Source organism: Neofelis nebulosa, chromosome 6 (genome assembly GCF_028018385.1).
Source record: "Neofelis nebulosa isolate mNeoNeb1 chromosome 6, mNeoNeb1.pri, whole genome shotgun sequence".
NCBI classification, from domain to species: Eukaryota; Metazoa; Chordata; class Mammalia; order Carnivora; family Felidae; genus Neofelis; species Neofelis nebulosa.
In genome coordinates, this window is record NC_080787.1 from 139,709,864 (window position 1) to 139,722,049 (window position 12,186).

At 43.6% G+C, this 12,186-nt stretch overlaps 1 protein-coding gene across 3 annotated transcripts in view; it reads left to right on the top strand.

Annotated features, from left to right (window-relative positions):
• The window catches only part of MTHFD1L (methylenetetrahydrofolate dehydrogenase (NADP+ dependent) 1 like), a 189,483-nt gene that overhangs the window by 158,547 nt on the left and 18,750 nt on the right, over window positions 1-12,186 (top strand). Inside the window, exon 27 of one of the 3 annotated variants that reach the window (XM_058735644.1) lies at window positions 1,873-2,987. The exons of the other annotated variants lie outside the window; for them this stretch is intronic. Coding sequence (XP_058591627.1) covers window positions 1,873-1,887 — 15 coding nt within the window. The 3' untranslated portion in view covers window positions 1,888-2,987. Of the gene's footprint in view, window positions 1-1,872; window positions 2,988-12,186 lie in introns of those variants that run through there. 3 annotated transcript variants of the gene reach the window in all.

The following is a 12,186-nucleotide window of genomic DNA, read 5'->3' on the forward strand; positions in this document are numbered from 1 at the left end:
AGGGGACCCGGGCCCCTGGCAGCTTCTGATTGCCTTCCCACCTCCTTCCAGCACCTTCCATCTCCAGGGCAAGCGCAGGGGCATACGACAGAGTCACCCCTAGCCAGTGAGGGCTGGCACTCCCTCTCAGAACTCTGTGTTAGTTGCAAATGAGAGCAGCTCAACTCAAACTTAGGCAAAAGGGGGGAAGAAACTGACCCAAATGACAAAAACTTCTAGAGTTGTCTGGCTCTAGGCACAGCTGAGGTCAGGGTTCTGGCTTTTGCTCTCCGTTTCTCAGCCTGGCCTCCCTCGGACGGATGCCCTGCCTATCACGGAGTGACCTACTTCACGCTTAAAACTCACTGTCTCGGGGGAAGAGGAATCTTCTCTGTCCTACCAACTGCTTCTCAGGGTTCAGGAATCCCCTGACAGGCCCCGTTTGCCTCATGTCCCAGCCCTGACCCCATCACTGCGGGCAAGACAGAGGCAGACCCACCCTCACCACGTGAGGTAGCCTCTGCGGTTACAGGAAAACCAGGATAAGAGTGCTTGTCAGGCAAAAACCCCAAAGGCTGTGTCTAGTCCGTGGAGCAGGTGAATCAAGCACCTCCTGTAGTTGAAAACTATGATCTGTTTATTATCTGTTATTGTCTGTTAATTTTTGTAAACATTTATTCATTTTTGAGAGACAGAGAGAGACAGAGCATGAGCGGGGGAGGGGCAGAGACAGAGGGAGACACAGAATCCGAAGCAGGCTCCAGGCTCCGAGCTGTCAGCACAGAGCCCAGTGCGGGGCTCGAACCCATGAACCATGAGGTCATGACCTGAGCCAAAGTCAGATGCTTAACCAGCTGAGCCATCCAGGCGCCCCTTATCTGTTTAGTTATAGGCAGAGGTTGACGGATATGAAATACAAAGTCCTTTAAAAGCCCGACACTCAATGGATTCTGCCCATAGGAACTCATTTTCTACTTCAAAAAGAAGTCCCCATGCTCATAAAGGTTGGATAGCATTTTTTTTTTTTTTAATAATGATTTGCCTTAAAAAGAACCACAGAAAAAGTGGGTCGATCCTTAGTCTGTTGCTGGCCCTTCCAAAAAGTCAGCTGCCAGAGTGCATCTTTGTTGGGATGATTGAGGACCCCCAGCCCCCTAAGGTGTGTCCTCTCAAACTTAAGGTTTCTCATCTTATTCCCACAGAATTCCTACCTCTGTTCCTCTCCTTCCCTTCCTGCTCCGCATTACATATGCATATGTATACACATGTTACAGCAGTGTATGTAGGTCTCCGTAGTACATTTGAGTGTTAAAAGCGTAGCAATTTCATGATTATAAAGTCAACTTCTATTAGTTTGAGCACTTACACATATCACACACGAATCCTTTTTTTTTAAATCACAATTTTTGGGGGGCACCTGGGTGGCTCAGTCGGTTGAGTGTCTGACGTCAGCTCAGGTCATGATCTCACGGTTCGTGAGTTCGAGCCCCGCGTCGGGCTCTGTGCTGACGGCTCAGAGCCTGGAGCCTGCTTCGGATTCTGGGTCTCCCTCTCTCTCTCTCTCCCCCCCACCTCTGCTCATGCTCTGTCTCTCTCTGTCTTAAAAATAAATAAACATTAAAAAAAATAAAATCACAATTTTTTTAGGTTCCTAAAGAATATGTGACAGCTTATCCCCTGCTAACACTGGAAAGAAGATCGCATGTTAAACTTGAGTTACGTAGGTGACCGTATATGGCAGCACAAATCTGCAGGTACTTGGGGAGGGAAATCTCTCAAACCCAGTGACCCAGGCCCACCATGTGGCCTCACTTCTTCTCCAGGAATTGGAACCTCGTGGCAGTCTGGCAGCTTGGCGTCCCCATTAATTCCTTTCTTTCTGCTGTTGCACAGACCCCAGCCACGTGAACTCTGACTGTGTCCCATGGATTGCACGTGGGCTCCAGTGCCTGGAAACAGTGGATGGTTATTTCTGATGGCACGTTTGCAATTTTTGGTGAGGTTCTAAGGGACATCCACGTAGCATTGAAAAACAAGTTTACTCTCAGGCATGGCTGCATAAAAGAGGTGATTGATGCTAACCAGATAACACAGTCCTGATTCACTCCACTGGCAGCGGAGGAGGCTTCTGGGTAGACAAACCAGGATAACAGCTAGAATGCAGATCTCCTAGCAGTGCCGTGTTTTTGATCAGATCACAAGATGACAAAAGCAAGTTTATGCTGTCCCCCTGTCTGTGGCAACAGAGGCATGACCGACCGCCTGAACCCGCTGAAGTTAAAAAGCCACATTGTGACTTTGCGGGGCGCCGATGCCTTGTGCCTAGTGACCCATTAAGGGGAACTTGAGCCAAGATCTTATCTTGGGTGAAGACGGAGACACCTCAGGATTTTCCAGTATCGTTTTTCACTTTTATTCTTGGATGTGGTTAGTAACGCTACCGGGGCTTTCAAATCCTGAGGCATTTCCCCATGGCTCCAAGTAGCTGCTGCAGATCAGTTCCTTGAACTGAGGATTCAGTTACAACGTCCATGTGCTTCCCAGCCCACTCTCTGACCTTTGTTCTTTTTCAGGACTTTTTCAGGCTTTTAATGTTTCCATTCGCTAATCCCAGGAGACTCTGTCAATACTCTGAGTGTACAGCCCAAGTTATTTCTTTCAAAAGTTAACTCGAAATTTCTTAAGCTTCTTGGGAGTTGCGTAAATTTTTTAACTTAAAAATCATTTACTTACAACGTTAAGACAGTGAAACTGGACAGAACAGGAACGCTAAAACTTCAAGGACGGTCTTCCGTAGGCCAGAAAGTAACCACTTTCCCCCCACACTTAGCATTGTCAACAGTGATACATTCATGGTTTGGACCATCAGTATCCTTAAGAATGACATCAATACTTGTCCACAGCCTTATTTCTTTTGAACTCGGCTCGGTTTCTTTGAAGCAGTGATCATGGTATCCAGCTTTGATTCCTTTCCTGTGGACTTGTGCCAGTGTGCCTGATTTCATTAAATTTTTGGAAAGGACTAAAACTATGGTATCGTTTTATTGCAGTCCTTGCATCAATCATAATTTGGGATGGTCTTGGTGAAAGACGAGGAATTCAGACGGGGATGCCGGGAAAGGCGGGGCTGGTGGCAGGGGGCTTGTGGCGGGGGTGGGGGTGGGGGGTGTATGGGGTACATTGAGCACTAACTTCATATTTTAAGTTCAGCCACCTCTGCCCTTTGATATTTTCACTGTGGCTTCCTTCCAAAATGACTGCAGTCATAAGGTCCAAACCCAGGTACATGGAGATCACACTGGTCTTACTTAGGTCCTTTTCTTTTGTACCCCCCACGGGGCTCCCCTGGCCCTCCCGGTTGTACAGCCAGGAGGAGTATATGATAGGGTGAAGAACGACCGAGTTGCTCTCTTGCTGGCACGATAGGCCAGAGGACTTTAAGATGTTGGCCATTCGTGGCAAACGTTAAATACAAAATCCATAGAGTAGATTGATTCTGCCTTACTCTGGGCTTTTGCCCTTTACTACTCCTCACCCTTGATCAAATCCACCATTATATTGTTTTCCTGTTGCAGTCCCTTACCCTGGATTTGTAACTTTGATTTCTCCTTTAGGAAAGTGCCCTTTCCATTGTTAGCTAAACCACTGCCCTGTACCGACTGCCCTTCTTCCAGCAGGTCCCACTGTTTCCTGAGTAAGCCCCATGTGTCCTTGGTTCTATTTAACTGCCTGCCCAGGGATCACTTCCCTCCTAAGGTCCCTCTGGTGACCCTCCTCGTCTCAGAGCCAGTCAAGGCCTTTGGGGCCACTTGCCAGACTACCCTACATGACAAAGGGCCAGATCTGAAAGGACAGTTGCAAATAATCATTCCAACTGCCATTTCAGACTTCTGAGATCATAGATCCCTCAACAAGTCCCACTGATACCTGAACGTGCCACAGAAGCTTTGTCTTCTATTTCGGTACCTAGAAGAACACCACCTCTCAAACATTAAGTGCCCCACTTGCACTGACAGGACCTGGTTCTCTTGATTCTTAGCAAGAGCGTCATTCTTTCAGCCCTTGAATGACGTATGGACAGATAGACTCACCACCTCTGGCCCAAGTGGACCAGAAAGTCATACCCTTGGGTACAAGAAGATGTCACATCTCCAAGAACTGAGGTGCTTTCCCAATTATAATCAGATTCCAAGTAAAACTTTTATCTAGAAGCCACAAATTAGGTTTTATGAATTAGAATCTATGAATTTGTATTCTTCAAACTTTAACTGTATGAAATACAATCTATGAAGTCGTTTCTAAGAAAAAAGAATACTCTAGGGGTGCCTGGGTGGCTCAGTCGGTTGAGGGTCCCACTTTGGCTCGGGTCATGATCTCGCAGTCTGTGAGCTCGAGCCCCGCGTCGGGCTCTGTGCTGACAGCTCGGAGCCTAGAGCCTGTTTCAGATTCTGTGTCTCCCTCTCTCTGACCCTCCCCCGTTCATGCTCTGTCTCTGTCTCTGTCTCTCTCTCTCTCTCTCTCTCTGTCAAAAATAAACATTAAAAAAAATTTTTTTTAAAAAAGAAAGAACACGGGGCGCCTGGGTGGCGCAGTCGGTTAAGCGTCCGATTTCAGCCAGGTCACGATCTCGCGGTCCGTGAGTTTGAGCCCCGCGTCAGGCTCTGGGCTGATGGCTCGGAGCCTGGAGCCTGTTTCCGATTCTGTGTCTCCCTCTCTCTCTGCCCCTCCCCCGTTCATGCTCTCTCTCTGTCCCAAAAATAAATTAAAAACGTTGAAAAAAAAAATTTTTTTTTAATAAATAAATAAATAAATAATAAAAAGAAAGAACACTATAAATTAGCATACTACCATTTATATTTAAATCTCTCTTAACCTGAGAATGATTCTCCCCTAGCAGTCCCCCAAAACATGGAGAATATACCAGGTCAATGCCCTTTTGAAAAATAGGTTTATTGTGATTCCAGTTATCAGGATTCCACTGCTATCACCAGCCTCTCTCATTCAGTTGATACGCGCACTTTGCTAGTTACAAAATGTTTTTGGTGTCGTTGGGGAAGGTTGTAGAATACCCACATTCTTCTCAAGTCCTCTTTTAAAATGGAGGTCAACAAATATTGTCAAGGGCCAGATGGTAAGGACTTTAGACTGCACAGCCTCTGTCCTAAGTATTCAACCCTGCCATAGTGCAGAAGCAGCCATAGGCCATATATAAACAAATGAGTGGCGCTGTATTCCAATAAAACTTTATTTACAAAAATAGGTGGCCTGCTAGATTTGGCATGTGGGCCATTGTTTTTCAACCTGTGATTTATAAGAAGAGAGGTCCATGCAATTTTATGTCTAGGTAATAAATATATAAAACTGTCTCCGGACCCCCTAGCCTCTTTCCCAGTGGGAACTGTTTTCACTTTCCCAGTGTCCCCCAAGTCCTGGTGAGAATGAAATGCAAAGGACCTGAGGCAGAGAGCCAGTCCTTGCCCTTTCCCCCACGGAAATCCCCACTGACTACAGGGAAGGGAAACAGCTGTTCTGGAAGCCAGCAATTCCCCCCACCCCCACCCACCCACCAGTCCCAGTGAATTTAGAGAAATTAGAACCCTGCTTCACTCACTTGCCTCAGCTCTTAAACATAACCGCATATGAAACAAATGTTTGCAGTCTTGCCTCATCCGCCACTAGATGTAAGTGCTTGAAATTAAATTTTCACGTAAGCACCAGATTTACTCTTCGCCTACAGAAACTTACATTACAATAGGCGTGATGGTTGGGGCGGGGATAGAAGGAGGAGGAAGGAGAAGTAGGATTGTCGTGGAAATGGGACAGCAAACTAAGCTGGGAGACAGGTGGTGCCAGTCAAACTGCCGGCAGAAAGTGCATCTACATTGACAATTTGTTATTTATATATAAGTATATGAAAGATCCAGATTCTATTGGCTTGGTTTCTGTGGGAAAATAGCTAATGGGCTGATGGTATCAGTGTACTCCAACAGGCTAGAGAATTACTCAGAGGCTTGTCGGATGCCTGAGCCACATATTTATTTGAGAATGTCCCATCGTGAGAAGCTCTCATTCACCAAGGTCACCGAGAGGGCGGCTGACAGGCACACTGAACTTCAAATGGCTCTTGCTGCTTTGTCGGTAGCAGAGCAACGTGCAAGGAGCTGACTTACCAAAAAAAGAACAGTTCGAAGGAAACCGACTTGTTCTGAATGAGAAAAGGAGATAACTAGGGAGTCACTAGAGAATCCGCTTTTTTTTTTCATATTGGTTTTCAGTTTATAAGCTGAAACATAAATGTGTGTTGCTTTATTCCTGTTTTTAGAATTTTGTTTTTAAAAAGTACATGTATTAATCTACATTATAAGATTTCTCATGCTCCCTTCTAAAGATTGCAAACGTTTTACACACATACATACACACACACACACACAAGTTCCTATATGTATTTCACATGTTAATCAGTGGGTGGAATTTTGACTCTGGGTTTAAGAAAGTGAATTTAGTTTTTAGCCCCTGTATTGTACCGTTGGACCTTTAATTTCATTCTTGGACTACATATTTTATGTCACTATACGTAAAAACACCATGTTTCCAATAACCTTACCTTGTAGGTAGAGTGAGTAGCATAATGGTAACCTTGAAAACCTCCATCAGCCTATAAAATTCATATTCACATTTATAACATAATAGCTCATCCAGCGACCTATAACATTCTTCAAAGTAAATTGCATTCTAGTGAAGATAGAATAAGAGGGACCAGATTTACCCTCCCATTTTTTTTTTAATTTTTTTTTTCAACTTTTTTTATTTATTTTTGGGACAGAGAGAGACAGAGCATGAACGGGGGAGGGGCAGACAGAGAGGGAGACACAGAATCGGAAACAGGCTCCAGGCTCCGAGCCATCAGCCCAGAGCCTGACGCGGGGCTCGAACTCACGGACCGCGAGATCGTGACCTGGCTGAAGTCGGACGCTTAACCGACTGCGCCACCCAGGCACCCCTACCCTCCCATTTGAAACAAGTAAAAAACTAGACAAAGTATTTGAGAAGGTAACACGCAAGACTTCAGATATCAGGCAGCAAAAGATAATTGATCCCTGAGAAATGGGAAACTAACAAGGTGAGGCCTACAAGTGGCCTCCACTGCTGCCTGGAGGAAAGGTTCCATGGTGCTGTGAAACCACAGCAAACCCAGAAGAGTTCAGCTGTCCGCCTGAGTTGAAGACATGGGGTCCAGGGAAAGCAAGGCATCTAGAGCTTGCAGAGCAGATACTAGAGAAGAAGGGGCCGTACAGAGCGAAAGAGAGAGCTCCGAAGGGCCACAGAGGGGCCTCCTTGGGTTCTCAAGCGATCGGTGCGTGTGTGTAGAGAAGCTACCTGAAGGCAGAGACAGGATCACCCAAAAGAATTGGAGGGACCAGTGCGTGGCTCCCACAGAGGGTCAGGAAGAGGCACCAGCCTCATAATCAGGGGACACTGGTTAGAATAGTAAGAAAGATCTTGCCTCAGGAAGGGAAAAATTCATCCTAGACTAGATACAGTTCCAGTCCTACCCAACAACACTATAAAACAAAATCCTAGAAGATCAAATTGTTTCTAAGTAACTAAATGTATCCCAGAACAGAGTACCAAAATGCAAAAATATCCAGTCCCCAGGAAAATGAAATATCTGACATCGAGTCCAAAATTACCAGGCACACAGGCAAGCAGAAAAATATAACCTATAATGAGAAAAGTCAATCAAAATTAACCTTTAAATGACACAGGTAATAGAATTAGTAGACAGGGACATTAAAACAGTTATGATAATCTATATGTTCAAGAGAGCAATGGAAAGACTTACATGTTAAGTGGAGACAGAAGACATAAAAATGACAAATCAAACTTCTAGGGATGAAAACTGTAAATACGTTTGAGATGAAAAAATAATAACTCATTGGATATTACAGAAGAAAAGGTTAGTTAACTTGAAGATATAACAATACAGACTATCGAAAATGAAACCAAAAAAAGGCTTAAAAAATGAAAAGAGCATCATTAAGAAGTAATGGGCAGAGGCACCTGTGTGGCTCAGTCGGTTAAGCGTCCAACTTCAGCTCAGGTCATGATCTCACGGTTCATGGGTTCGAGCCCTGCATCAGGCTCTGTGCTGACAACTCAGAGCCCGGAGCCTGCTTCGGATTCTGTGTCTCCCTCTCTCTCTCTCTCTCTGCCCTTCCCCTGCTCACTGTCTCGCTCTTTTTTTCTCTCTTTCTCAAAAATAAATATTAAAAAACATTTTTTAAAGAAATAATGGGGAAAATCTTCCTAATTTGACAGAAGCTATAAACCCACAGATTTGAGATGTTAAGCAAATCCCAAGTACAAGAAGCATGAAGAAAATTACATCAAGGCACATCTTTTTTTTTTTTTTTTAATGTTTACTTATTTTATTTTTGAGAGAGAGAGAGAGAGAGAGAGAGAGAGAGAGAGAATCCAAAACAGGCTCTACACTGTCAGCATAGAGCCTGACTCAGGGCTCAAACTCACAAACTGTGAGATCATGGCCTGAACTGAAGTCAGATGCTTAACCCACTGAGCCACCCAGGCGCCTCTCAAGGTGCATCTTAATCAAATTCCTTAAATGGATGAAGGGGTCAAAAGGTGCAAATTTCCATATGGTAATAAGTCACCGGATGTAATGTACAACATGGTGACTGTAATTAATACTGTATTGCATATTTAAAAATTGCTCAGAGAGTAGATCTTAAAAGTTCTCATCACAAAGGAAAAAAAAATACTTTGTAACTCTGTGTGGTGAGAGATGTTTAACTAGACTTAGTGTGGTGATCATTTCTCAATATATACAAATTCAAACCGTTCTGTTGTATGCCTGAAACTAATATAATGTGATAGATCAGTTACCCCTCAATAAAGAATATTTTCAATGTAAAAAAAATTGCTTACAGCCAATGATAAAAAGAAATCATAAAAAATAAGCAGAGGATACAAGACACATTATGTACCGAGGAACAGAGATAAATCGACAGCCGGTTTCTCATCAAAAACCACGCAGACCAGAAGACAGAGGGGCGACGTCTTTAAAGTACTGAAAGCAAATTCTCAACCTAGGTTTCTTTACCCAGTTCAAATGCCTTTCAAATACTACAGTGAAATAAGGGCCTTTATTAGACAAGTAAAAGCTGAAGGAATTGAGCATCAGCCAACCTGAAGGGTAAGAGATATTAAAAGAAGTCCTTCTGGCAGAATGAAAATTATACCCGACAGAAACCTGGATTTACTCAAAGCGCAGAACGCCGCCAGAAACAGTAACCACATGGGTAAACGTAAAGACTTCTGTTCTTAGCATTTAAGTCTCTTTGAAAGATAAATGACTGTGTAAAGCAAAAATAATAAAAACGTGGAGTTTTTTAAATATATAGAAGCGGAACATACGAGAACAATATCGCAAGGTCTGTACGTGACGTGGCGTAACATCCCTCGATGGTAGATTCTGAAAAACTAAATGTGTGCACATGAACGCTGAGGAAGCCACTAAAATGATACAGCAAAGAGTTGTAGTTCCTCAACCAACCAAGAAAGAAAATGAAATCATTAAAAATACTCAGTCCAGGCGCGGGCATGTAAACGTTAGGACGAAAGGGGAGGTGCGTGGGTGGCTCAGTCGGTTAAGCATCCGACTCGATTTTGGCTCAGGTCGTGAGCTCACGGTGATGACACTGAGCCCCACATCAGGCTCTGTGATGACCGCACAGTCCTTGCTGTCATTACAGAACCTGTCTGAGCTTCTCTCTCTCTCTCTCTCTGCCCCTCATTCACTCACACGTGCGCACATACACTCTCTCTCAAAATAATTTTGTTCCTCTCTCTCAAAAAAAAAAAAAAAACCCAGTCCAAAGAAGGCAGAAAAAGAGGACACAAGAAACAAAGAACAGATAGACAAAGAGAAAAAGAATAGCAAGATAGTAGATTTAAATCCGACTATATCAATAATCACATTAAATATAAATGGTCTAAATGATAGTGTCAGACTGACTAGAAATGCAAGTCTCAAATACATAACAAGAAACCCACTTTAAATATAAAGACATATCTAGTTTAAAAGAAAAAGGCTGGAAAAATACCAATACCAATCAAAAGAAAACTACAGTGGTACCAAAACAGAACTAGCCCAAAGAATATCACCAAGGATGATAAGAGTTGTTTCATAACTGTAAAGGGGCCATTTCATTAATAGGACATAATAATCCTATGTGTTTATGTATCTAATAACAAAGCTTCAACATACGTGGAGCAAAGCTGTGAGGGAAAACAGAAAAAGCCACAAATGCAGAGATTTTAAAACCCCTCAGAACAAATAAACAGAAAATTAATAAGGATGTAGAAGACTTGGACAGTACTACAGTCCAACTTGACCCAACCGACATTAATAGGACACTCTGTCTAACAACAGAATACACATTCTTTTCAAACATTTACACAATATTTGCCAAGATAGACCATATTCCGGGCCATAAATTAAATCTCAATAAATTCTAACAGGTTCAAATCATACTAAATAGATTCTCTAACTACAATGAAATTAAATTAGAAATCAACACTGAAAGGCATCTAGGAAAAAAACCAAATATTTCTAAACTTAATAGGCCACAGAGAGGGAGAGAACATTTGCAAATCATCCATCTGATAAGGACTTGTATCCAGAATATAGAAAGAACTCTCAAAACCCTATAATGAGAAATCAAACAGTGAATAAAAGATTTGAACGTACACTTTGCCCAGGAAAATATATGGGTAATAAGCACATGAAAATTAGGGAAATGCACGTTAAAGCCGCAGGGAGATACCACTACATAGCTATTAGAATATCTAGGATTAAAAAAAACTGACCGTACCGGATGTTGGTGAGGATATGGGACAACTGGAAGTCTCATGCTACTGGAAAGAATGCACGATAGCACATGACCCCTTTAGAAAATAAGTTGGTAGGGCACCTGGGTGGCTCAGTCAGTTAAGCATCTGACTTTGGCTCAGGTCATGATCTCACGGTTTGTGAGTTCGAGCCCCGCGTCGGGCTCTGTGCTGACAGCTCAGAGCCTGGAGCCTGCTTTGGACTCTGTCTCCTTCTCTCTCTTCCCCTCCCCTGCTTGTGCTCTGTCTCTCAAAAATAAATAATAAAAAAAAAAAAATTTTTTTTTTTTAAACCATTTAGAAAATAAGTTGGTAATTGAATTAAACGTATCTACCATATGGCAAAAAAAAAAAAAATCCTTTCCTAATTATTTACTCAAGAGAAGTGAAACATAAAAGCCCATATAAAGATCTGTATATAAATGTTTATAGAAGCTTGTTTTGCAATCGCACACCATAACCTTGACCCTTGAACGTGTGTAGCTCATCATATGCCAAGCTACTAAATAATTCAGTTTTTAACATAAAGTTGCAACAAATGGAAAAACAAGAGAAAAAGTGTTTAAAAGAGGAAGCTCCCTGTATTGATTTTCTATTTTCCTAGCTGTAACACATCCCCACAGATTGAGCAGCTTAAAACAGTACACATTTGTATGTCACAGTTGGCGCGGATCAGGAGTCCAGGCACAGCTTAGCTAAGTGTCCTTCAGGCCACAGTCCCAGCTTTAGCTGGGACCGTGGTTCTCATATGACCCTCGGGTTCTTCTTCATCTGAGTTCCTTGCATTTGTGGGACTGAGAGCCCAGCTTTTTGTTGGCCATCCGCTGAAGGCTACATGTGGTTTTTGTGGCCTTCTTAGCCCGTTCCTAACACGGTACTTACTGAAAGCTGGCAGGGGGGAAACGACTGAGCCCCACCCCCTTACCTTTGCCGTATTCTCTTGGTTAAGGGCAAGTCGCAGGTCTCAACTCTCAAGGAAAAGCAGTTATTGGAAGCCGCCACAGGGCGTACCTACCACAATGTGGGTACGGCGAGTGGAAACTGAGATGGTAGAAAGTACCAGAAGGGAATCCCCAGGATCACGGCAAAGAGAGATCCCACCGGACGCTGGCCTGCAGGCTGAAGGGCACCCTCAAGCGAGGGAGGCTCCCCTCACACTTGGCCCCAGGAAGGCTGACCTGGAGGCCTGTCCCTGGGTATTGGTTGAATGATAAGCACGCAGCCAGCTGAGCTCATGAAGATTCAGGGCAGTTACTGGCGCCGGGAGAAGCGGGAGCTGTGGCCGGACGCAAGCGT